General features: G+C 41.4%; 1 protein-coding gene across 1 annotated transcript in view; it reads left to right on the top strand.

The window, feature by feature from the left end:
* The window catches only part of ANKRD33B (ankyrin repeat domain 33B), a 42,921-nt gene extending 18,713 nt beyond the window's left edge, over positions 1-24,208 (top strand). The window contains exons 2-4 of the mRNA XM_063420004.1: positions 11,374-11,503; positions 17,089-17,229; positions 23,358-24,208. Of these exons, the coding sequence (XP_063276074.1) occupies positions 11,374-11,503; positions 17,089-17,229; positions 23,358-24,208 (1,122 nt within the window). The remainder of the gene's footprint in view (positions 1-11,373; positions 11,504-17,088; positions 17,230-23,357) is intronic.
* The last annotated feature ends 3,266 nt before the right edge of the window (positions 24,209-27,474 follow it).

A 27,474-nucleotide genomic window follows, 5' to 3' on the forward strand; every position in this document is an offset into this window, starting at 1 on the left:
TCTAGTAAAAAGCAGGAGACTTTTTTAATGTTTATGCACAAAAAAAATCTTTTGCTTTCTTGGGGTTATGGACAGAACAAGAAGGGGCATAAATGAGTGGAAAACAGGTAAAACCAGAAGCATAATCTAGATGAAGGAATCTCGTTCTTTGGGTGAAAGCATAATAATAAGGGCTTTCAAGAACCTGGAGATTTGACATCCAAAGAACCACTGTCACTTGCAGTAGCTGATGATAAACTGAAGAAGCAAGATAATGAGATCCCATCGTTGGGATCTTTGCTTGATAAAAGCAAAATGGTAATGCCTGGTCCAGGTGGAGGATCCCTTTCATATCTACTAGTAATATTTCAATGTACATTTCTTTCTGAACATTGGTATTTGCCTTGCATTGCAATGAACAACAAGGTTGTTGTTACCCCTTGTTGTTACCCCTTTTTCAAAGAAGAGGTTGTCCTCTTCTTTGAAAAGAGGGTTTTGACTGTTGCTGTGTGATAGCACACCTAGACTGAAGTATGTAAGGTGAATCCTGTAGGGGAAATACTAATACTCTCATCTGAGACACAGGTGCCCTTCTGCAGTGCAAGGGCAGCCGGTCCTTTTCCTTTCCTTTTTTTTTTTTTTTCACTGGGGAAGAAAGTTTACCACTTTTTCCTGCCCCATTTGGGTCAATTTCAGGATCAATAAGCTCATTATTAGAAGATCCAAGATCAAGAGGGAGGGTTATTATTGGAAGTGGTAGGGAAAAGGAAGCAGTGAGGTTCAAGAGGTGGAGCACAGGATTGGTTGGGAAGAAGACACGAGGGAGTCACGTCTCCACTAATGCCATTATGAAATTCTTTGTCAAGTGGCACTCTAACCTGGAGACTGGGCTTCCAGTGCTCTTACAGCTTCTTTAGAACAAAGGGTGAGGAAATAGGCTGGCACTATTGTGTGTGGTATTATTGAATCTTAGAGTCACACAATGGGTTGGGTTGGAAGGGAGTTTAAATCTCATCTAGTTCCACCTCATTCTGCAGCACCGTGTGTAGCGTGTGGTCAGTGCTGCTCTCTGGAGTCACAAGAAGGGAGTGCAATTGCTCTTCTTGGTGGGAATAAGACCTCTGCAAGGAAGAGATTTCACCCTGATGGGTATTTTACTTCATCAACATGATTTTCTTCTGAGGAAAAAGAGCTTTTAGGTTTAAAGTTTTGGGCTTTTTGGGGGCTTTTTAGTTGGTTGGGGTTTGGGGTTTGTTTTTTCCCCCAGTGGCAGATTAGCCACTAACAGACAGACCTGTTCCTGGACTCTTTCATTATGAGATTTGGGTCTGGTGTGATTTCACAACCAAAAGGCTCAGAAGTTCAGTAGCAAAATGAATTTACAGAAGTCGGAGGAAAACTTGGGAAATTTCTTGGGAAGGTCTTTCCTAAACAAAACTACAGTACCGTGCTGCCACAAGAGGGTGCTTGCAAGCTCATCACTGGTCATTTCCGAGACTTTCACAGTGAAAATGCTCTGGTGGCTTTAAAATGTTTTTTACAGAAGAGACAGATTTGATACAGTGATAGATCCTGACGGCAGAAAGGGTTGTACATTCATCTTTTGCTCAGTGTCAAATTGAAATCTATCTTTACGAAGATTTTGAGAGTCACTACTTTTGGAGAGGTCTCCTGAAAAAAAGAAACAAACTATGCATTCAAACACTCTATTAAGCTTCTTGCAACAGATCTCAACTACAATCTGCCTGCATCTGACAGAACACAACAAAAAGGAAAATGCATCTATTAAACACAGAGAGGAGTTGAATCATATGTTTAAAGCCAAAGGAAGCTCTTTTTGACAGATATGTCAGTGCACAAAATGCATTTCACATGGCCTCTGAATGCCCTACAAAATGCTTTTTAAATGATGCAACCTCTCCTTTTCATCCTAAGTGTGTATGAAGGTATATGTATATTTAAACACAAGGAGAGAAGTTAACAGTAGAGTTTGTCAGGCACAGGACTTGGAGTTCATGTCTAAACCTGTTTCTGAATGTTCCCAGAGGTCTTCTGTGTTGAGAGATCACACTGCATACAAGTCACACCAGGTTTGGCTATGCTGTTAGATGAGCCAGCTTTGACTATCATTTTATTTACCTTTTAGGAGGTTTGTCTTTCTGAAAATAGAATAAACAAAATGCTTCAGTGACAGAGTTTGTGGGAAGACTACAATTTCGACATTGGATTTTGAAGTAATTTGGCAATTGAGAGACTTTTCAAAATGTTTTACATACAGTTACATCCACAAAAGGTACAGTTTGAGCTTCTTTACAAACAATCTCTTTTCCAGTGATGGTCAAACCCACTGCAGCTTTGTGCAGCAAACAGCCAAAGCAGCAGGTGATCCCAGCCTCAGGTGTCCTCAGGAGGAAGCAGTCAGCACTTTTCTGCTTTGAATCTATCGATAGCTGGAAACAGCTGTTCCAAGCAAAGCACAGCAACATACTGTTCATTTAAGCACCCAGAAACACATTATCCTTGTTCACAAAATGCTTTCCAGCCATTGGAAGCTTTTGCAAACATTGCATATCAAGCCAGTTAAGAAAAAGAAATGAACTTAAAATCCACTCACCACTTACTGTAGCAGGACCCTGATGCTGGCAGGAGTCTGTCACATTGCCTCCCCAGCCCTCTGCAGTTAATGGACTGGGTTGCTAATGTTCCAAGCATGTTGAAGTAAAGACAAGGGATTTGTGGTAGAAATGCTTTCAGGTTTTATGTCAGGATGCCCTCATTAAAGTCCAGCACACAGAATCACAGAATGGTTTGGGTTCAAAGAGGCCTTAAAGATCATCTGGTTCCAACCCCTCTGCCATGGGCAGGGACACCTCCCACTAGACCAGTTTGCTCCAGGCCTGTCCAACCTGGCCTTGAGCACTGCCAGGGATGGGGATCCATAGCTTCCCTGGGCAGCCTGCTCCAGTACCCCACTGCCCTCACAGTACATAATTTACATTTTTTTTCTGAAACCAGACCTCTTGCATTTTTTAGAAACAGAATGTCCTGTGTTTAGCACTGTTGCCAAACCAGGCATAACAAAGAGGACTGTACAAACCTGTCTGCTATGGATCATGCGTTACTACCACCAACACTACGAAGTCTTAGCACTAACATTTGACAGACCTAACACTGATTACATATGTGTAGTACAAACAGGTAAGCTAGGATTAGTAAAGGCTGCATTATTTATTAGGGATATCACTATTTATTAGTTGTATCCAACGTGACAGTCTAAATAAAATGAAAATACGAAATTCCATCTGACAAAATTTGTGTTGCTTCCCCTACCATTTTCCCACACTACTTTCTGTTCTTTGCAGCCAGGCACCTCACAAACAGAACATAGAACCCTTTCTCAAAAATGGAATTCTGGGCTATTCTGCCATGTTATTGAATCCTGATACAACTTCCTTTTATCTTATGTATAGTGCTGGTAAGCTCCACTGTATGACCTGTCAATTCATTTGAAGGATATGTTATTTGTATTAAGTAGTGTTTCCCTAAAGTTTCCTTACTTAGTCCTTCTCTAAAATTATGCCTTGTTTAGTTCTGCTGCCACCAGAGGTCTTGCATACATTCCAAAGCTTTATTTTGCACTGATTGCATATATCAAATATCACTCTGTAGGAAAATGATCCCAGTTTCCTCTCTTCCCATATAAACTTCTTGATTCTGTATATTGCTGTGTTGCACGTCAGTAGGCTGTGATTAGCAAAGGAACTTCTTCTCCTGCTGAAACTTCAGATTGATGAGTAGATTCCTAATCCTTTACCAGCTGTCACTGAAAAAATAATACAGTATTTTAACGAAATTGATATTGAGCATGAATTTGTATCTCTGCTAACATCTTGAGCAGTTGTGCGGGTTTATTTAGCATGTGTCAATAGAATAACATTAAACTTCCTAACTCAAGCACCTCAACATTAAAATATGCCCAAGCTAGTTTTGGCTGCAGCTGGATCTTGTTCATATGTTCAGTTCCAGCTGAGGTTCTGAGAGGAAAGAACAGTAAAAGATTTTTCATGTGATAACGTAGATCCAGTTGCTGCTGTTCCAAGAAGTGTCATCAAGTGTCAGCATAAGTCAGAGGAAAACAGCTGGCAATGCAGCCCAGACCTCTTGTCACTCAGTCAGAGCAGCATCCCTTGGCTCATACTTTTTCTGCAGGGCTGTTCCCATTGTTAGATGTAATCCTGAGTGCCTCTGCTTCTGGCCTACTTCTGCCATGGAAATGATTGTCAGGGGGATGCCATACAGGAACAAAGCAGCCCCTTGCTCTGGTGATGGGGACAGGGGGTGCCGGCCATCACCGGCTGCTGGTCAGGTTGTACAGCCCAAAAATGCCTCCTGTGCTTCATCAGCCCTCCAGGCCTTTGGACTTGGCGTGATCTGGGGTGAGAGGTGGTGGCAGATGGAGCAGGTAGAGAAGTGTCAGAGAGAAGTCGCCCTCCACTGCTCCTGGAGCATCCCTGGGGTGCAGGATGAGGTGCAGGGCTCCCAAGCACCCAGGTGCTGTCTTACCTGGACTCTGCCTCATGGGAAGATGAGAACTCCCTGCAGGAGTGAGGAGAAAAAAAGGATCACTAGTGTAATGCTCCAGTTCTGCTCCCATCAGGCCTCCCATGGGCTGAAGATCCTTTCTTCAGCTGTCCTCTCCCCTGGACCTTGGTGCTGTGCCAAAAGGCAGCTGGATGGCTGGTGTTAGGATATGTGGGGCAACGCAGGAGCTGGGCACATGTTCCAGCCTCCCATAGAACAGTGCACAACCCTTAAGTCCCCAGCAGCTCATGGGGTTTAGATTTCCTACTGAATTATTTGCTTTTACTATGTATCTTGATATTATTAACAAAAATAGAGAAGGGTTAATAGCTCATAATTATCTCTCAGAATTGCCACATATTTCTTATACATCCTACCCACTGGAACATCTCTGACTACACAGCACGTATTTAATTGCCCTGTAAGTCCCTTATGGCTCTTAGCAGTTACTTCCGAGGTTTCTGCCAGCTGCTTATATCACCAGTGATGCTGAAACCAATTCAGATGACACACATGCTAGTAAATAAGGAAAGTCCCACTATTTTTACAACCTTTTCCTGTTGCCTGCTTTATTACACAAGTGGCACGGGCTCTCTTCGTTGTGTAATGCAAGCTTTTGCAGGCGTAGTAAAATGAACTTTCCTGGGACTATTTTTAGAGGTGATCATGGGGATTTGGATTAGAATAGATTAAGTAAGGATTTCTGCAGAGATGATACATACACCTTTACTTAAAGACATGTGACCTGACTGATTGAAGAGGTGTTTATGAAATAGTGAAGCTGAACATATCCCAAAAATTGGAGTGGAGAAGTGATGGGTCATCATCTATGTGTCCACGGACTAGACTGTGTTTTTGTGTAGTGGAGTGCTGTCCATACTGGGAAATGGATCTATAAATGCTCATAATGCTGCAAAGCAAAGGTGGCAGTTTTGTGCCTTCAGTATTGAGACAGGGGCAGTGCCATTTGAGCTTGATTTTGGATACAGGGTTGGGCTTTGGGCTACTCTGTTCCTCTGCAGAGCAGGCAGAGAGTTTTGCATGCTGATGCTCCATCCCTGCTTGGATGTCCTTTTGTATTTCTCTGATGATTTTCCCTGGCAAAATTAGCCTCTCCCCCCTTGCCCCCTCCAGGCAGGTGGGGTTTTGATCAAGCAACGGTTGGACAAAATTTATTTAAATTTCCAGTTCTTTCTTTTGTCACTTTCCCAATACAAATGCACATGTGACTAAGCTGTTGCAGCCCTTTCTTTAAAAGGTCAGCCTAAATTATTTTCTGCAGATAATATGAGGGCTTATGTGCTTGATGGATTCCTGTAGCACATAAGCACTGCTTCTCACGGGTCTGATGACCTGAATAATTACCTTATCTCTGTTGCTGTTGAAATAACCAACCTAAACCAAATATAAGACGAGTTCAAGCCACTTTTGAAAGTTTCTCCAATTGCTATTTTTATACTGGAAGGTTTAGTGTGTGATACAAAAATTAATATATAGCAGACCATGGTGGTCAGTGCTACATTTTGCTTTTTTTTAATAAAACATAAATTCAGAATCTCTGTTAGGGTGAAGTTTAACACAGTTGCAGAGCTTTTAGTGGACATCAGAATTATCGTAATTACCCTCAAATGACTTTGGGAGATTTACTTTGAAATACTTGACCCGATTTTAATTTTTTTTTTTTTTTGCTTTGTATGAGAATTATAGTTTTATATATAATTCTGTTATAGTGAGAGTTTTGTATAAGACAAAATATTAAACATATGAATTATTTTTTAATGACTCAACAAGAAAATGCTTCTTCAACACAACTTTTTATTCCTTTTTTTTTATTCTTTCATTTCTACTACTTCTGATATTTTTTCATAACATGTTTTTAACTTAGACTTAATTTTCATTGTTGTCCTTGCATGTGATTATGGATTACAATGAATCATTATCTCGTTTAATTCAATTACATGTGGTTTTAATCACTGCTAGTAAACTAACCTTGCAGAATTGTCATCACAGATGCATGCAAAGCAAACTGGACAGCTGTTTATCACAGTGCTTGTGGAGAGCAATGGGTAATGCCAAATTAGCCTTTTGCCAGACTCACTTTTCTCTGGGGTAATTGGCAAAAAACTATAAGCCGTTTTCATTCTCAGCATCTTGGTGGAAAATAAGTTGCCTGAAGATAAGTTTTAAAGAGCTAAATTAATTGCATCCTGTATGTGATTTGCTTGTTATTCAGCTCGAGTTCAATATTGATCCTTGAGTATTTCTTGTGATCTCTATTATCTGTAATGATCTAGCGTACAAATAGCCTTAAATCAGTAATTTTGTCATAATATCTGATTTATAAAATTGTCTCCTGAGATACCCATTACCTCACTTAATCAGTCATGTTATTATGTCATTAGCCAACACAGCTGAGCAAAACAGAGTTTATTTTCATAGTGGCAGCACTATTCCAGTCTTGCATGAAATCAAAGGCACATGGAGAACTAACGTTTTAAACAGAATCAAAAGATTCACTGCTTGAGGAAGGTGTTGCAACCTCTGATTATCTTCAGGTAGTCCCATGCCTGCTATGGTAATTTGTGTACTGTGAGAAGAAAATAACAAAAGTAGTTATACTTTATTTAGAATATATGGAAAACAAGTAGTTTATCTGAGACTGTTATGTCATATAGTCTAAATATTATTAATTTTGCTGTCACTTCAAAACAAAGGGGGATCTTTCAAAACTGTGCTGGTTACACAGAATATCAGATATATCATATACTACAGAAAAACTGTGGGAAAGCTCCGTGAAATGCCAAATATTCCACAGAAGAAAGATAGAGCCCCCAACACCTGGAAGGATTGTGGCTTCTACTTGGAAAAAAACCCATTACTGAGCTGACTTTCAACCTCCCCTTCTGTGGAAAAATGACAGTAAATGTTAATGTAGTTGGTGTGATGGATGACTCACGCTTTCCTGTTTGTCACACAGAGCCTGCGTGCGGTATCTGAAAAATGAAATAAGACCTGTTGCAAACCTTGTTTCATATTTTACATCTCTTTTGCACAGAGGATCTGTTTCATTGGTCTGGGGGAATGATAGGCAGCAACCCTGGCCACTGACTGGGGGAGAGCAAGTCAGATGACTTGAAAAGCAGGGGTACTTTGCTTGCATGCTGTGACATATGTACAGTTGCACTGTCAAACAATTGAAGTTTATTGCTATATATTAATGGCACTAGTTTTTTATTACTGTTTAAAATAAGTGGTATTTGAGGACATATGGAAGGGAAGAGAGGGGAAAGGATGCTATTGAAGGAGAAAAGTCCTTTGAGGCAGAGGGCATACTTTTAAGAATTATCAATCTTCCGTTCTCCTAAAGCCTTCATAAGTAGTGAATACTTCTGAGAATTGATCTTGCTGATAAAAGTAATGGTAGGTTTCAATTTAAAAATTTACTTTTTTTCCTATATACACTGACCATTTCATAATTGCACTGTGGCCTTTCATATAAGGAGTAGAATAATGGATGCCTTTGGTGGAATATTAATGTCTTCTCTCTTTTCAGGATAACCAGATTGTTCAGGTTCAGTATTTTCTAACTCAAACTCATTTATTTTTACATTTTGAAAAGACATTAAGTGCACAGCTGTATTTTTCTGTAGGCTGCTGTGATACAGGCTACTGCTTTATTGATTGCTTCAAAAGGCAATTTGCAGGAGGTGATCTTGTATCACTTATTAATTGAGACTGTTGAAGGGGTTTTTAATATATGATAGTATTTATTGGTATATGAACTTAAAGATTCCAGACTAATAACTCATTTTGATACTGACTGATTGCTCATGCTGGCTGATCTGTTTGTACTAGCTTTCAGCAAGCAGAATATACACAGGGTCAGAAATGGATACAGAGGAGAAAAAAAAGGAAAAATCAAAGCAACCTGATAACACAAATTATCATTGTATCATTGCATGAGGGTTTGGGAAATAACCATCAAATCCAGAAGCTTATTGCAACTTTCATAGTAAAGCTTCAGCCTCCTGCACCCCATTTCAGTATATGACACATTTGGAAGGGTTATGCAAAGGAAAGCAGTCCCTCAGCAAGCAGTCTGTCTCACCCACCTCTCCATACACCTGCAATGGGTGAAAAAAACCACATCAGCTTTACAGAAGGACTTGTTTTTATGTCCTCATGCCATTGCTTGTTTTACTTCTCAACCAGGGACTGCTGGGCCTACACTCCACTGATTATTGGGTTCTCACACTCTTATCTGCCCCACTACAGATTTGTAAAACTCTTCTTCAAGGATGATTTTCCATGCTACTGCATCATATAATCCCTCAGAAAGCCCCTGCTCTCTGTTGCCTTTCTTTATCCTCAAGCAAGCAGTCTTTGATAGCATCTTTGGAAAATAAACTTCAGAAAATGTTGACACCTAAGTAATCCTTCTGGTTTTTAAACTCAGAATGGTGAGTGAGTTTGATTGATTTGAAGATAATTTGTGTCTCATATCTGCTGAAATCAGAATGCCAGTGTTAGATGCATTAGCTCCTATCTGATGGAGGTACCCACTAAAAGTAGGACAAAATCCCTCAATACTGTAATGCCAAAACCTCTTGCAGAAAACCCAAACCAAACCAAATCAAACAAAAAACCCCCAACAATAACAATAACAACAACAAAAAACCCACAAAAAATACCACCCCAAACTAATGTTCATTACTAATTTTTTTACAATATTTTACTATATTTTTGCAATATTTTAATTTTATTCTTTTACAAAGAGAGAGAGAGAAAAAAACCTTATTTTAGGCATCTGATAACTATTTTTAGAAAAAAAAATATCCAGTGAAAATATCCTTCAGATATTGGGTGAGGCAGGTTTTTATTTTTTTCATTAGAGATGATAGCTACTTTTAGTTATTCTTAAAGCCTTTTTGAAACTATCTTCAAAAATGCCATTTTTTTGCAGTGAGCAATAGAATCTCTCTTCTTATTGTTAAAAGCTTTTGGTCTCCAAACAATTGTAAACTTAATTTTCTGCTATCATAAGTAACAAACATTTTACTGAATTATGGCATGGTGCTCTAAATCTGCACAGCTTTTGGAGTTGTAAAGACCTATATCTTGATCATTGGGTGAAAAATTAAATTATTAAAGAATTGAAATATTGCTCAAGTCCTTACAATGGACATTGACACATTTTTCTTAAAAATGAAAAGTTTTACAGTAAAACTTGGATTAATCTGCACAATCCCACCAGGAAAGTACATATGGAAAGTAAAAAAACAAAAAATAGAAAAAAAAAGAAGAAAAAAAGGAAAATATATGACTTTTGACAGAATCCTCTGTAAGATTTCAATAGAAGGCTTTGAAGTATTACAGGTTCTTCACAAGGAAATGAAGATGCTCTTTATAAAGCAGTGGTAGGTGTTGCTTCATGCTGAGGGCAAGAGTGAATTGAGAACGAAAGAAAGCAGAGTAATTATTTTATTGAAAGATGTAATTGAGAAATAACCAATATAGCCTGTGAATGGCCTAAAGAGTAGGTACCACTCCTGTATCTCAGTGAAGGTGTTTGCCACCTCAGCCAACAGAACTATCCAGAATGACAGTGAAACTGGACACTGAGTAAGTAACCAGCTAGTTAAGATGACAATAAATCAGAAGCCACAGTTGTCATCTGGTGAACATCTCTGTCTTACGGGGATAATTTCCATGGGGAAAAGAAATAGAGAGAATATGTAGGCAGGAGAAAAATGATGGAGGAGCCTGGGTGGGCCATTCTGTTTTCATAACCAGGTTCTCCTTGCAAGTCCTTCTTGTGAGTGCATTTCAGGCAGGCAGGGTTGGCAGGCAGTCTGAGATTTGTGTCTGTGCCCCATCCTTTCGGCAGTCAGATGCTCAGGCGGAGCTCAGGCACTCTGAGTGAGGCGCTGCGGCGAGGAGGCAGCGCAGGGAGCGCGGATTTATCTGCGGCTGCCCCCCTCTGCACCCGTCAGCCCCAAGCAGATGAGCAAGGGCTGCCCAAGTAATCCTGGAGACTGGAGATAATGGCTTTAATCCCAGTGGTCAAGAGAGCAGCCAGGATTAAGCGCTGTGCTTCCATTTAATTAATGACAAGTGGTACTCTGCTGTATTTTAGGGAAGCTGTCGGTTTGCTGCTGTGGAGTGAAACACTACCTGGGTACCAAACCTAGTTACAAGGTTTTCCTCCTGGCTTGGCTTCCTCCTGGAAATTTTACAGTCTCCAGCTGTCATAAAGCACATTAAACAGGACCACTAAAAGCAATTTAATTTTATTTATGATTATAAAAAAAGGAGGCATAGTTCTAATGGGAAATTTGAGTTATTTAAAGATAACAACAGGCAGTAGGAACACAGCTCCTACCTATCACTTCCCCTTCACCAAACAAGTAGTCGTTTTTCAGAGAATTAATATTCAGAGCAGGTCCAATTCATCTTACCTGCTGGGTTCATTTTATTATATAATAAAATTAGATTTATTCTCATTTTGGTATTGAGTATATAGCCATATAAGCATAAGCCATTTATAAACAGTTACTTTGCATGTAGCATAATGTAATACCTACTCTTTTCGGTATTTCTGAGGAGTATCAAACATTACTTGCCAAAGGGCAGAGATAAAAAGAAGTGTTTTGGATATGAACACTGTGCCTGGAGCTGATCACTATTTGTGCTGGTATCTTTTCAGTTCTTCAGTCTGGGGGAAAAGAAATCAAAAGAGCTGTCTAGTAAGCTTCTGTAGCGAACTTTTCTCAGTCTGGCAAACCTAACTCTCCCTTTATACTTTACTTACAGAATGGTCTTATCGTTGCCTGTTACCAAGGTTATGTGGATATTGTAATAGCCTTAGCACAATGCCCTCACCTTGATGTGAACTGGCAGGACAACGAAGGGAACACGGCTCTGATTACAGCTGCACAGGCAGGTAAGGCCCTCTGCACCACCTCTGACATGCAGGGTCTTGGGAGGAATGTGTGTTTAGGCTACTTTTTTTTTAGGATTTTTTTTTTCCCTGAAAGAAATTATTCTGTGTAAAATAATTCTGGCCAAGCCCACTCCCAACTAGGTTTGTCGTGATTTTCTTTGAACTAATTAATATACAGTAGTATTTACCCAGTAGATTAGGGCAGCAAAAGCTATACATTTTTAATAGATACAATTAATTATTTTAACTTAAAAATAAAGAAAATATTGTCCCAAGTGTGCAGTATTAGAGTGCTTTGTTCCTTTCAGCTGGTTTTCCAAAGTTTGCTCTGACAAGCAACAATTGAACACTGTGGACATGTAATGTGCTGCATTAGTGCTTTTCTCCCATGCTTGCTGCACCTACCCCAGAGGGTCTCTAGTAATTGATGACTGCAGGAACATGTCATCATTAAGAAATACCTTAGCTGCTAAAACAGTCTTCATCCACTCCATAGATAAAAAGCAAAAAAAAAACTCAGCAGGATTTAGTATTTGCCAATGATCCTTTTGTAACAGCTGATATCGGCATCAACCATGCTAAAATCCTGATGCAGGCTGGAGTGAGAGCAGGATTTAGCACAAGGTTTTCTTTTATCCCACCCAGCATGGTAATATTCAGTGAACAAGTGTAACAGATCGCGTAGATGTAAGGGAAACTCCCAGGAGAGTTCCTTGTTTCCAGTGTTCAGATAGAAAACAATCCTTTGATTATTTCTGTTAAAACTGAAGGGCTGTGCTTTAATCTTTAAGGGAAGCTTTAGTTTTCTCTAACAAGTGTTAACAAAGTGCTAAAGCATGTAAATCAGAAAAAAATTCTCCAAGGAAGGATGCCATCACTTTGTAGTCTGAAATCTGTTCCAGGGGCTGCCTGGCTCTGCATCTCTGGTTTCCTGTGCATCCTTCAGGTGCGTTCTGCCAAAGCAGTCACTTTACCAGGAAATGCATAGCTGGTCTTTATCGTGTCTGCTGACTATGGAAGAGTCTGGGATGGGAGTTCATGGGACATAGTCCTCACTCCCAGACACTGGCTGCCTGAAGGGAACAAATTTCCGTCAGGGGATATCAGTGGACAGTATAAGCCACTTCTAAAGATTGGAGCAGCTTGGTTTTCATGTCAATTTAGTAATAGTTCCACTGGAAATTTCCAGGTAGCACCTAAAGTTGCTTTGAGTTGGATCAAAAAGTGAACTCTGCCAAAGTTCCTGCAAGATAGGTCCTGAATACTGGAAGAAAGAACTGTGACCACATTCATAGCAAAGTCATGAGTACAGTAGCTTTCCAAAGAAGGTGGAAAGGTCTCCAAAACACTAATCTACTTTTATTTGTCTGCCCAAATATAAATTTGGACTAAAAAAGGTTTAACACTGCCTCCTTCTTGACCTTTATAACTCATGATAATGAGCTCAGAATTAATCCAGTGCACTGACATTGACTTGACACTCTCTGCCAGTACTTGCTATTGATCCCAAAATGACTGTAGTCAACAGAAGCTTATACAAACCTCCAACAACTTGGGTGTTTTCCCCTGCCTATGCTAATCCTGAGCTACAGAGTTTACACCAGTTATTTAATTAATTATCACAAGATACTGCTGCAGTGTTAATAGAGATTAGTGTGAGGCTAACATTGCAACCAGAGGAGTTACAGTGCAATAGATGCTGCTCAATTATTGCTGGCTGTTAAACAGTAACACTGAGCAGTGTATTATAAAGACCTGAAAGCAAAGCTTATGCAAGCTTGCCTTTACTGGAGAATTTATTTGTTGGGAGAGGGGTTAACTTTAGGCTGTGAAAGTAATCACATTTTTGCAAAACAAATTTTTCTGAGATCACTGTTGTTTATACCAAAACTATAGGTTTTCCTGTGGAAAGTCTCATAGCAAATCCACACTATTTTGGGTATTTATAAGGTGGCATGTGAAGGTTTCAGAAAGTGCTACCCCTTTTGTTATGATCCTCTGCCAGGTGGGCCATCATGTATAGCCAGGCTCCAGAGAGGAGCTGAATGGGAAAAAAGGTGTGGCCCTGAGGAATTGTGCCTTGTGTTTCACAGTCTGCATCTGTATTATGAGATATAGATACCAAAAGAGATGACAGAGGAGTCTCTTCACTTGTGCTGAGGAGTTTAAAATCCACACTTGCCTACGTCATTTCATGACTGCCCAGATATGATGGTAAAATATGAGCATCTTCTGAATTAAATAGGATTAAATTAAAGAGCAACTAGATTCTCAGAAGATGAGTGAATTCAGTTCCTCGTATTGTTTTTGATAATTTGAGATTCTTATCCTCCAACAAAAGTATCTAAGGCTGAAGCTTTCTGCATGGGTTGACCAGAAAAAGACAGGTTGGAAGGATCACTGAAAAGCAGTACTGTCTTAAAAAGCTTATTACTATAGAAAAATAACCACAAAGTTCTCTGCTTTGTGTGCAGATTTCACATTTGAAAATTGGTTTATTTGCCCGCTTTCTCAATATTTCTTAATTCTCATATCCCTTTTTGAAGAGAGCTTGCCTTCCAGAACTGTAAGTGCATTGCAGTCTGCAGCAGGTGGTGCCCAAAAATGGGTGGTGATGTTATGGATGCAGAAGCAAAATCATTAAATGTCATTACAAGGACAGTGCAGAAAAAAAAGGGAGATTGATACAAACAAGTGATTGAAATAACGAGCAGAAAGAAAGGGAGGAAAGAAAGTTATTAAAGAAAAAAAAAGGGGAAAAGAAGGAAAATAACTTTTTTTTCTCCATTCTGCTGCTGATGGAGCTATAACTACACCAGTGTGTAGTAAATGGCATGCACTGGGGTTCAGAGGGAGTGTTAAGTAAGTACACTTACAAAGTATAGATGTTTTATGTTACAGCCACCAGTTTGGGGCAAGGTGTAGGGCTGGGAACACAAAGTTGGAAGTTATCCCAGTTTCTGTTTATTAAGAAAGACATGAGAACACAAACACCTAAAACACCCAGAGGATAGAGCATTCAGGGTGTCCTTGGTTACATCCATCCATGAGAAAGCCTTCACTTCTCACTGGCCAAACACAAGCGTTTTGCAGGTACAATTCAGGAGTGAAATGTTATTTGACAAAGGGTCTTCCTTACCATGCAGCTCATCCTTCTGCCTGTGTTACACAGACTATTAGGTAATGTTGTTATCATTATAGGCCTTTCCTTTGTGGCAGCAATTAAGTGAATTAAGCTATTACAGACATCTGTGCTGATCTCTAAATATGGCTCGCAGGCAGAAGTAAACCCTTAGCATGCCAGTTCTGGTAGGAAGTAGATCTGGCTTACAAACAGCAAGAACCTGCTTTGGATTCAGTATCACCAAACAGACTGAGCCCAGGCTCATCTATTTTAGAGCTGCATTCTGTTTATAGCAGAATTTACATCATGGGAGACTCACCCAGTTCACAATTTAGGTACAGGCTGCTTGTTCACGTAGACACAGGAGAACCACAGCAAACTTCATGGCATTAAATCAAAAGCGTATGACAGGGTTTGAACTAAAACTTGGCAGCTCTGAGTTTTTGCTTTGAATTTGGTATCTGTTTGAACTGGAAATCTGAAGCAAACCTCAGAGGACAGAAGATCCTCTAGATTAAAACTGAAGTGGTTTCCAGGAATCCCTGAGACACAAAACTTCTGTGAATCACAAACTTCTTAATTTTCTTTCTTATTTTACTGCTGATATTTTTTTTTCTGTCTCATTTGAGGCCGTTTCTGGCCCCCTGGAGAGTTTTGGTTAAGCAAGGTCTTTCAGGATTAATTCTTAGGATCACCCCAGATTTGCAAAAATCTCATACTGTTAATTATACTTTTGGCAAAGGGACGAACATCTTCAGTGATGTAATAACTGCTGAAAAATCTTCCTTCATATTATTTCTACTTGTGTCAGTCTGTTTCTGGTTCCTGTGGTCAAAAAGCAGGATTTCAAAACCTTCATGTGAAGACACATGTTCTACATCACTGAACCAGAGCACAGCCTCAAAAACCATTTGGGCACAAAGATGCTCCCAGTAGCAGCTGATTCCTTGCTAGGAATTGATTTTGTGCCATAGCATCAGTAAAGCTGATACCTCGGTATTGAGTAAGCAGGACCAGGTCACTTGATCCTGCTCTGAACCCAATTCACTTTTGCTCTGTTCAGCTTGTTGTGGTTTGCTGAATCTTCATATATCATTCTCATTAGACTGCACAAGGTACAGGGAGCTTTTTATTTGGTTTTCTCTGGCTCGGGAGTTGCTCATCTGATCTGCATTACCCCTACATCTACTCAGGTTTCATGAGAGTCTCCAGCTATGCAGAAAGGTAACAGAGCCAAAAAAATTATAGGAGAGAAAGAGTAACACCTGCAAAACAAATTAATTGGTAAAGACTTTCTTAACTTGCTTTTCAAAGTGAATGGAGAACTGTATTGGTACAAAGTGGCTCCTGATGAAATCCACACCAGATGTGACGCTATAGACTTTTAAAATTGTCCTGTATGAATTATAATCTGCTTCAGTAACATTTCTAGATGAATTTGAATGGCATGCATTACAGAATAGTCATCTGGTCTGCAAAGCGAGATGAGAGAATATTTTTACAGCTCCTACTAATTAAATTGTGATTGTTGCAGCTGCCTGACAGACGGCATTATTTTATAGAGCATCAAAGCATCATAAAATGATTGACAAGTGAAGGGAAAACTGTTTTGAATGAGTCGTAATGGCACTAGCTATTCATCTGATAGTCCAATTATAAAGATTTGATGTCTTAATTGGTCTTCCAACCATTTAGCCAGAGATGTTTTCAGATCCTCAGTAGAGCCTTGTAGACACCAGTTATCCTGGCAGATAAGCCACATGAACGGCAACAAGAGTTGCTTTTGGAAACAGAACTTAAATAATTTATTTTACTACCAAAACTCAACATCAATCCCATTTTCCAACTGCAGGAGAGTAGGCAAATGGCTTTACACTCTCAGATGGAAAAAGAAAATGCGGGATCCTACACAAAATATTCCTTTCTCTTGTATCAGGCCTGGCATGGTTTGATAGCATTATTGGCTGGAACAACTACACACAGTCATCAATTTTAATGAAGCACCATGATTGTAAGGCTCAAATTTACCAGAGGAGGGAGAAAGCTGAACCTTTGCAATCAGGTGATTGCTCCTGGTGATGGGCCTTCCTTCCATAAGCTGTAGGGATTCCCTCTGCAGTGCTACTCACTGGGTCAAGAAACTGGATGGCCTCAGAGTCACCATTTCTGGTCTTCAATTATTCTCTTACCTTAAACTGACTTTTCAGAAAGGAGAGCAATTTGAGAGAAGGTGGGAACCCAGATTTTCCACCTTCTATCCCAATATTCTGGTCACAAGTCAGAGCCACTTAACCCTAAGGCTGGTGACTGCAATGAGTGGAAGAGGACACAAAGAAAAGAAATCTTATTAATTATCTGCATTTTCCAGTTATCAGACCCGCAGGAGTAAATTTTTGGTTTATCCTTGTGACAGCACCAGCATTGTGTGACACATTTTCTCTGCTTTTTTGTTTCTTTAAAGGGCACATAACCATTACAAACTATCTGTTGAACTATTTTCCTGGGCTTGATATTGAGAAGAGGAATGCGTTTGGCTTCACAGCACTGATGAAGTCTGCGATGCAGGGCCGAACGGAATGTGTGAAAGCCTTGATGATGGCAGGTATGCAAAGTGCTTTTCCTCTTCTTTGTCACCATCTAACAACTACCAAGAAGAAAACTGGTTCTTGGGAGGTTTGCTCTGAGAACTGTGGTATGGCCTTCCCTGGAAATCACAGAGGCAACTGCCTCTACAAGAGCAGTCCCAACATACAGCACCTTTCAGCCACAATATTGCATGGGGTTTTTTACATGAAGTAGTTGGTATATAAACTGTTAGATAGTAATTAAATAACTAGCTTATATTGGTGTGTATTCTTGTTTTTCAGTTGCAAATATATGACACAAATTATATATTGTGGAAATAATAACAAATGGCGTGTGACTGTTGTTACTGTCTAGATCAAGGGTCCTACAGGTCCATTTCATTGAAAGAGATCTTGAATAAGGATTTCATTTCAGTGATTTTGCTGTCACAAGAGCCTAACCCCTCATAATCAGAGTATCTTAAGTTGCATGATTTTATCAAGAATAGTGATATTACTATCCTTCATTTCATAACATGCAGTTTCTAGACATTGATATGACACAGAAAACATGATGTGGTAACTGGTGTGTTATTTTCTGCTAGGTTCTGTGGCCTCTTACTCTGGAACAAAGGCTTGGGAATTGGATCATTAATTTTAAATTTTTATGACAAAAATTATGAAACTACTGTCAGAGCTTGAACACTGCTAGAAGCAGACACACCTTCTGGACTCACACATACTTCATGCAGATGCTAGTTCAGAATTTTCCAGTGAGTGTTATAAATCATCACTTTAAAGGAAACTTCAATCCCCTGATTTTCTGACTTGTCAAATTTGCCTTATGGTGTCATGACCTATTATTATCACTAGAGATCTGAGGGAAGCTTGTCCTTTCTGTTTGGGTCACTAGAAGCTGTTTCACAACCTTTCAGCTATGTAAATAACTCAGTTAACTTGCTATTCCGATTTTTATACTTAGAGTATCATTATCAAAGTTCACTGCTGTGGTTGCTGCCTCTGGCATCTGAATAGCCACTTCTTGTTTCCATGATTCATAAGAAAAGAGAATATTGGGGAGGACAAACCTTTAGACAGCCAGAAATAGGCTTTTTTAGCTTCCATCTTGAATTTATCTATGGAAAGTTTTATCAGCCTGTTTTTGCATCAGAGATAGTGAGGATACCAAAGATCATCCACCAACTAAAGATTTGGTGAGTTAATATACTTTGATTTTCTGAATGGCAGTTTCAGTGAGTACTTTGCAGCTCTTCACATTTTCAGCTCAAAATAGGGGCCACAAAGGAAGTGTGGTAAACTGCCTGCATTTTAATATCTAAGTATTTTTTAGCACTGCACAGTCTGGTGAAATGGAGGGAGGGAAGGAGGGAAATGTTCATTCAGAATGGATTTAGAAGGAGTTTGGGACTTAAGAGACACTTAGTGGGTGCTGATAATGAAGTATGACTAAGCTGAAGAAGGTAAAAGACGTTATTAAAAGATTTGGTGAAAAAATCAGTTTTGTAATTAAAACAGCAAAATTCTATATTAAAATATTAAAATGCATGGCAACATGGAGGGGAAACACCCATAATCAGCTGTGGGTCTACTTGCATAGCTACAGAGCAGTTATGTGTGTTTAGAAAAGACTTACAGCCAGCAGATTTTTAACCCAGCATCTGTTCAATGGCTTGGGTAAGTCCTCTGCTGATGGTCAGCTTCTTATGGCAATGCAGCAGGTCAGCAAAGCAAAATAACTCACCTTCCCAGCTGCCTGAGCATGGATTCAGCACAGTCAGATGGGGAAAGAGGTAACAGTGATGTGTGACAGATGGTCGGAGCTGGATTGCCAGTGTGACTGCTCTCCCTGAAATTCGAGTTGGTGGAGGGGGGCCAAGGTCAATCACTACAAGATCAGGGCACTCTGAGACACTTGGCCATGATGTTGCTGTTCCAGAGGGTGTCTTTGGAACATGTGAATTGGCCGTGTGTGAGTGCACAGCGGGAGAAGGGGCCCGGTCTCCCACGGGCAGTTTGTCACAGGCTGCTGCGCTGCCAGCACCGCGCTGCTGCCAGCGCTGGTCAGGAGAGCCAGCCGCAAACGCTGCTGGTTATTCACGGCTCAGGCCCTGCTGAAAACTCCAGTCTAAACTCAGGGCTGCTTTAGGAACGTTGTCAGAGTGGCCCTGGATCTGGAGACTGGGCTTTACACACCTCCCATAAAATGGGCTGGTAGCAGGCGCCTGAGCCTCCTCAGCCCCTGCCTTTAAATTCAAGATGCCAGTTCTGCATCTCAAAAGGACACAAAGTCCTATTAAAATAGGATACTTATATCTCAAAAGAGAGTGTGTGTTCAAATTAATTGTGCTGGAAATGATCTTCAGGGAAGAATTGTGCTGGAAATGATCTTCTAGGAAAAGCAAGGCAAGTGGCAACTGCAGCATTCCTGAAAGGAAACTTGTAGGCTATAGTTACACTGAAATGACAATTAGTTCAATAAGACTGCTATCACATTTACAAAGGGACACAACTAGTCATGTATATTCCAGATAAGGCATTCTGCTGAATGACAAGTTTGTTCAGGAATGTTTCTCTTGATTTGTGCAGAAAATCAATAAAACTATGGTAAATCATGCCTTAGAACAGATTTTGTGATACAAGACACAAAGTCAGCATCGATTTCTGTTGAAAGGCTGGGATTTCAATACTCAGTAGTATTGTTTTCTGAGATAGAATTTCCAAAACACCTGGGGACCCATCTGTCAGCAAGAATGGGCTTCTCCTCAAAGGGAGATGAGCCAAGGGTGACAGCAAGGCCTCAGCATCAGCCTCATCAACAAAGGTGCTCCTTTAAGGAATGTGACAGAGCTGGTGACAATAACCTGGATCAGGCAGCACTGCAGTGATTGCCAGGCAAGTTCATCATGACAAGGGCAGGTTCATAGAGACGAGGCAGGTCTGAGGTCAAACAAGAAATGAAGTCTGTGGGTCAAGGTCCAGACCAGCAGGGCACATGGCCAGGCACAGGCATAGCCCAGACAAGGACCAGAGCTGAGTGCAGCCCCCAGCAAAGGTGGGGAGCCCACAGTGAGCACTTTCTCACTCTTCTTTTTGAACCACTCTGCTCCAGATTCTCACAGCTGCATCATATCAGAACTGGAATGACTTTTTCTTGAAGATAATGGCAAGCAGCTGTCTATAGCTCTTGTTTGTTTACAAGCTGAGAATTAAATTTTGTATTTGAAAATTATTCCTTTAGCTGCTGTTCTTCCTGCATTAATTCCTTGCCTGTTACGTGTACATGAAGGAAACAATTTCCACGTAATTTGCCACAGTCACAGTCAGCTCTTTTGGGAAGGAGTTCAGGCTCAGACAAGGGTTAAGAGGGGCCAGGAAAAGAGGCTAGCCTGAGACAAGAGAGATTTGAAGATAGGAAGTTTGGGGAAGGAGGTTCAAGAACAGGTTAATGAAGCAGGAGGGCATGTCTTGGTATGTCTTTTTTCCTCCCCTCACCGATTTATATGTAATTTCTGCAGTCATGAAGTTCATCAAACCCTTCTGCCTCTGAGATCTTGCTATCCTTTCTTCAAACCCACAGCTCTTTGATTGACTCTTCCTCTTCTTTGGCTCCTTTCTCCCTCCCAATCCAGGGCCCATGCTTTACTCCCTGCAGTGCCCTGGTGCTCTCTCTCTCTGAGTGGTCCTTTCTGCAAATTTCGCTTTAATTACACTTAAACTGTGATCAGCAATTTTGATTAGGGTGTCTCCTTCCACATCCATTCTTGATCTGTCTCCAGCATCCTCTCTTTAAGGATTTTCTCAGAGACTTAGGAATTAATTTTTTAAAGTGGAGGTTTTTATCACTGTCCTTGTGCTCTCTTTTTGCCTTTATTTTCCTGTAATGACAAAACATCCTTTGTGGGAAACGTTATACTGAACCCATCACAAACTGGTTCGTGGTTGCTTTTCCTTACATCAAGTCCTCCTTATTCTAATTTGAAGTGCTGTCTCCAAGGTAATCCACCTGGAAAAAATATTATCATGGTGTCCTCTAGTCTTTTCCTCAGATCTCTGGACATCTTCTTCTTGCAAAGCAATGGGACAGACTGTCACTTCTGTGACAGGATCTTTGAGGGTCAGTTTTGTATTGGCTGTTTGAAAATGGTCCTTCATCTGGTAAAGAAGCTCTTCAATAAATCAAATATTCTTTGTATACCAGCTTTAAACTCTTTGAAGAAACCCAGAAATTATCTGCAGGACCAGAGATATGAGTAAACCATGACCGAATGTTGCAGAGCTCAGTGTGTTGAAGGCAGCTGGGCAAAGTTCCAGTGTGTGTCCCAGGGAACGTGGTGCAGATCTGCTGAACAGTCTGCAGACTGCAGTGTGCAAAGCTCCCTCTGAGATCAGTCAAAGTTCAAAGGCAGAATATAAACCAAAGGATTTTCAGCTTAAGAACCTGTCTGCCAGAGAGTATATTCTCATTCTCCTACTGATTTCATTCATTCACCTTCACACCCATATACTGTGTAACACCAAGACACCCAGGTGGTGTGCCCAGGATCAGTTGGATGCAAAGCACAGGATATGGTGCCAATTGCCAAGTCCTTGACACGTCTCTGAGATTCTTTTTAATTGGTGCCATCAAGCCACTTTTAGACAGGTCTTTTGTATCCTTTAGCATCCACCAGCTGTAATCTGTTGGGTATCTGCAACAGTGTCCTGCTAACTTCAGCTTCCAAAACCACTTGCTGCTGCTCATTGTTCTGCAGCAATTCTTCCACAGGTGCACTTTGAATTGAGCTTCCAGTGTCCTTTACAGAGCTCTTCTCTGTGAGCAGGACTGGGCACATGCCACCCTCATTAACAAATGCACACTGTCCCACCCTAATATTATGGGAGGACTTCCCTGCAATTTTCTGGTTGCCAAGGAATGTGGATACAGTACTAGAGAAGTTGTAAAGGATACCCGAGGACAGACTAGGATGCCTGCTTCTCCTGTTACTCCTGTATCCTCTCTTCAAGCATCCAAGTTCCCTGGAGGAGAATAGTGAAGACAAAAAAGTGAAGAACAGTTTGGAAAAAAAAAGAGTGAAGAACAAGGGCAGAAGCCCATGAGTGGGGACTTATAGGAAGATGGAGAGATCAAAAGGAATCCAAAGATGGAAAAGGATGAAGAAATATATGAAAAAAAAAAAAAAAGAATGGTGATGGGGACAGATGTCAGAATTGGAGAGATAAAGATTGTAAACTGGGAATGGGAGGAGGACAGGCCACTAGAAATAATTTCCTTCTAGGACACAACACTTCAGTGTCTAAGCCTCTGCTGTGTAGCATGTATCCCAGCTGCCTCTCATGGCTGGTCCACTTGGCAATAACAGAGTGTTTTGGCTAACAATTACTTCATTTCCTTAGGCTGGTAATCTCAGGTACACGAGAACAGCTGCTCTGGGCTCAGACTGAAGGTCCATCTCACCCATTATCTACTCTTTGACATTTATGAAAACTTTCCTTACATTTGATCACCCTTGTTACCATCTTCTCAACACTTTCTAATTCTACCAGGTCCTTTCAGACATAAGAGAGCATGAATTGCACATTCGTTGTTTTCTCTATTTTTACATTTTTACTTTCTATCTTTTTCCCATTTTTAATGCTTTTAAAGAAATTAATTATATTTTATTTGCTGTTGCTACTCCTAGTGAGCAGTGAGTGGATATTTTTCATGGAATTTATGATCCTTAGCCTAAGACCTTTCTTCCAAATGGAAGTGACCAGCACAAAGTCTATTATTCTATGTGGGAAAGGATTTCTGTGTAGAGAATTGTTTCTTTCCATATCTGTCACTCTTTCCTTGTGAGCTCAAGTGAACGGATATTAAAATGGCAGTCAAGATTAAATGCAGGTGAAATTCATTATTTCATTATTTGTAATTTTAAGAGAATTTCACATATGCAGTCTTAGTGTCTTTTACCTTGTTTTAAATAAATAAGGAGTTTGTTAAGTCAAGAACCAGATCTATTCCTATTGCATGTTTGTTTTGACACAAATATTATTTCATGTGACATTTTCTTGCAGGGATCTGCCTGACTCACCTCTGATCACAGCAACAGGAATGTGGGTGGTTTAATTAATTAACACTAATTGTTTTTCTTCTTCTTTTGAGGGGCAAATGTTCACGCAACTGACCCAAGCCGTGGACTGACTTCGTGGGAATGGGCTTGTTTCACGGGAAGATCAGAGTCTGCCTTCGTCATGCAGAAGCTGATGGACAGGCCATGCCCAGAACAGTTTTCTGATCAATATAAACCAGAATGGCCAAAAATGAAGGAACTCCTTGCCAAGGCTGCAGAGCCAAAAAGCTGTTTGCAGAAGATTTCTGAGTGCGTAAGGGCGGCTGTCTCCTTCCGGTCTTTCTATGGCCCAGAAGAGGACGGTGTCCTTGACCACATGGTGAAGGTGACAACAAGCTTGGGGAGTCCCTTCATCGCTCTGGCGTGCCGGACTGTGTGCCCAGGCAGCCCACCCTGTGTGGGGAAACGCAGACTGGCTGTGCAGGAAATCCTTAGGAAGCAGAGAGCGGAGGAGATCCGGTCTCAGGACAAAGATCACGTTAGCAACTACGAGAAGCTCTTTCAGAACTCCAAGGTCACTGTAATCCCCAAGAAGAAGGAGCGTCGGGCCAGCCTGCAGCCCGTCAGCATTGCCATGTCCCAAGTGAGCACGGTGGCCACCAGGAAGGCAAGCCTCCTGCCACTCCACCTGCTTCGGCGGAGCAGCGTCCGGCCGGGATTCGTCATCCCCAAAGTCCGAGTCAGCAAGGCTCCTCCACCCACCTTCCAGCCAGAAAAGGCCAGGAGGAGGAGCAGCGCCAAGGATGACCCCTACCTGCAGATTCCCAAATGGAAATACAAGGAGCTGAAAGAGGAGCGGAGGAAGGCAGAGGAACAGGAGAGGAACAGAGCAGCAGAGGCTCAAAAGCCGAGGCAGGTGTCTCCTGGCCAGAGCAGGACCTGATTTAAAGGCAGCTGCTGAGAAGGTTCTTGAGCCGCCAGTCTTGTTATCCTAGCAAGGTAGCAGAGGGAATGCCTTCGTGCATGCCCACCGCTCATGGAGCTGGAATACTGAGCCATGGCCTCTAAGGAGCAGAAATACAGCAAGGGCTGTGCCACAGCTTGTCTGGTGGTGGAGCAGGAAGGTGTTTCAAGCTGGAAGACTTACTAGGTTTACTGGTCTGCTGTTGATGGGATGCTCTAAGTGGTGCAGTCCTCTTGTGGATTCCCGTTTGTCCAGCTCCTGGTGAATGACTGTTAAACAGCTTGAAAACTGTGTTTGAAAGGATTGTATTTTGTATTTGTTCATTTTGTAATGGACAAAATTAAGGAGTTGTGTTTTTGACACTAGGCATTCCTCCCTTTCCTTCCTTAGGTGGACATACTGCAAAGGTTTATAGTAATAACTAAAAGTTTAAAATTTACCACAGTGTTGGTTGGCAGTGAAAATTGAGGTCTACAGTTGTTTTTGTTATACTAAGCACTTTATTTCTATTCTAGTAAACAGATTTTAAGTACAGGTATTAAACCCTACAGGTCTATACAGTCTGTATGGATGCAGTTCTTAATGCTACTGTTTGCTCTGTTGAATCTAAAAAGGGCTTAATAGGAAATATCTCTGCAGTTGAGGTACTCATATCTTCTGCAAGTAAAAATCAGGTGCAGGGACTGATTTCTTTGAAGAAACACAGAAGATGAGACAATTTTTGATTGCCACCATCACCTGACATTTGCCTCCCCCACTAGATCTCCCTTTATCCCTTATCTGTTGTCTCCTCTTTAGTCTCAGGGAAATTTTTGTCATTGCTTTTAACTGTGAAATAAGGGAGATGGTGAAGCACAGTGGGTATTTTTTTAGGTTGATATTTAAGTTTCTTTTTAAAAAACTCACCAGGTGTATTGTGAGCCTCTTCAGAATACAGCCAGGACAAGAATATTATGCAGCTTTCAGAGGTTCAAGCAACATTCCAAGGTGTCCAGTGCAGCTACAGGCTGTGAATCCCCAGTCAGAGTCACAGTACCGGGCAGCTCAGCCACTGATGTGGCCAGATGTCACTGCAAGCTTTGGTACGACACCTCTGGGTGCCCGAAGAGGGCAGTACCTCACCCCTCTGTCCCCACTCTGGGAGAAAACCCTCCCTGCTATGGAAGTGCATCTCCAAGTGGTAGTTCCCATGGGTTTTTGCAGCAGGTTTTTGTGCTCCACATTAAGGGTTCCTCTGGTTGTACCAGCAGTCAGCCTGAACAGCAAGACAAGCCCTGGCAAATTCTGGTAAGGAAGGGCTGTAAACCTGCTGCTTGCTGAAGGAAGACCATACTCACAGAAGCAGAGGTCCAATACAATCAGCATAGAGCACATGCTCAGGGTAAGGTTTTGCTCAGGCTTTGCACACATTTGATGTGAAATGTGCTGCAGTGTGTCCTCCTGAAGGTGTTGATGTACTGGAGCCAGCCAGACCCCAGCTGCTGCTGCTGTCACCAGTTTCTCCCCTCAGTTAAAGAGAGGGAAAACTTTTCCATCCTTTAGTCCCACAGCACAAAGGCTGGTCCCAGTCTCACTGAATTTGTAATGAAACTGTGCATGTCATGGGAGAAATAAATTCAGTTGATTGAGCACCTAGATCAGCACTGCCATTTCCTGTCTGCGGGGTCTGACAGAGGTTAGGACAGATGTGGGAAATAAGGATTTTTCCATGCACCCTGTTCTTTGTACATCTGGCCAGACTGCATTGCTAGGCAGCCTCCTAGGTCCGAGCTGGAAGAATTTGCACCTGCCAAAACACCTGCCCAGTCCTGGGAGTGTGAAGAGCATTTTAATCTGCACGTGCATCAGTGCTGTGCAATTCATAGGCACCAGTTTTGTAATGGCTTTGGGGTGACCACAATACAAGCTGAACTCATTTCTTTGGAAAGCAGGAAGACAACCTTTTGGCTGTCTGTGGCAAAGGTATCAGGATAGAATTGGAATTGGTACACTGGATTGAATGGTTTAGCTGTTAATTTTTGTTTACTGCCAACCCAGGGTTTTGAAGATTTAGCACTCGGATTTGGTTCTGAAAAGCAACCTGTGCTGCAGCTGAGCACTTGAATTTGCACTTTCAGGACCACCTGCAAGAGACTGACAATTGACAGGTGCTCTCAGGGATTAACGTAAGGTATATTAGAATTAGGGGCTGGAAATTAAGCCTATTTTCTAATCCTTTGTACTTTACTGTGTTGATGTGCATACATGTGATATTTCCATTAAAAGAGGCATAAGCTGTTAAACTTATTTGGCACCCTCATTCTTCATAGGGGTTTGGGAATGCTGCCTTTCACTTTCCAGTGGATCTAAAAGCCCATTCCCTTTCACCAAAGGACTCATCAGCATCACCGAAAGCAGTTTGGTTTCCCTGGAAGCAATGATTGTGGGTTAACTTCCACTCCTTCGAATTTTCCCTAGGAGTTAAGGAAAACTCTTACTTTTGTTTCCCATCAGGTTTTAGTTGGTCACCTTGCTGGAGAGAGAAGTCATTGCTTTGCTGGCCTGTGACCATGTTGCTCTGCTGCAAGCAGGTGGTCTCCCATACTTGCAGAGAGTGTGACTCCATTTGGGGCATCTGCATAAAGCTTTGCACTTGCCAGTTCTGGCAGTGCAGGCCACAGGTCTCTGTGTCCTCGTTGCCTTCCTCCCCTGCTGCCTCACTGTTCCCCAGCTATCTTCCCCTCCTCATCACTGTCCTCACCCTAAAGGCTGCACCCCTCACTTGCTGTTTATCTTTCACATCTGAAGGTTGCAGTGGGCAAAGCTGCCACAAAACCTTCCTGAAACCTGTGGCAAATGCACCCCTGTGGAGGAGGAGGCATGTCTGGCTTGCTTTCAGCCAACTGCCCCCTTGAGCTGCTGCTGCCAAGGAGGATTTGATTTCTGTTGGATTTCAGCACAAATGGAGTGGTTTGATCTGTGGTTTGTTGTGGATATTTTTTTTTCCCAGGAGATCCATAACTATGAAATCCCAGGCAATACTGGCAGCACTTCAGGTTGCTCCTGGTCACTCAAGCAGCACAGTTTGCCTCCTAAAAAAGAGCAAGCAAACCCTTGGCAGCATGTCCTGGCAGCTGGAGACAGGGAAGGCAAAGGTGTTGCTGCAGAAAGATGCTCCTCAGAGGGAAAAGGGACATTAATTAATTCCTAGGGCAGAGGGAGGTTGTCTACCTGCCTTCAGTGCCAGGCTGTAGCGTGGCACATCA

The sequence above is a fragment of the Prinia subflava genome, chromosome 1, assembly GCF_021018805.1.
Source record: "Prinia subflava isolate CZ2003 ecotype Zambia chromosome 1, Cam_Psub_1.2, whole genome shotgun sequence".
NCBI lineage: Eukaryota > Metazoa > Chordata > Aves > Passeriformes > Cisticolidae > Prinia > Prinia subflava.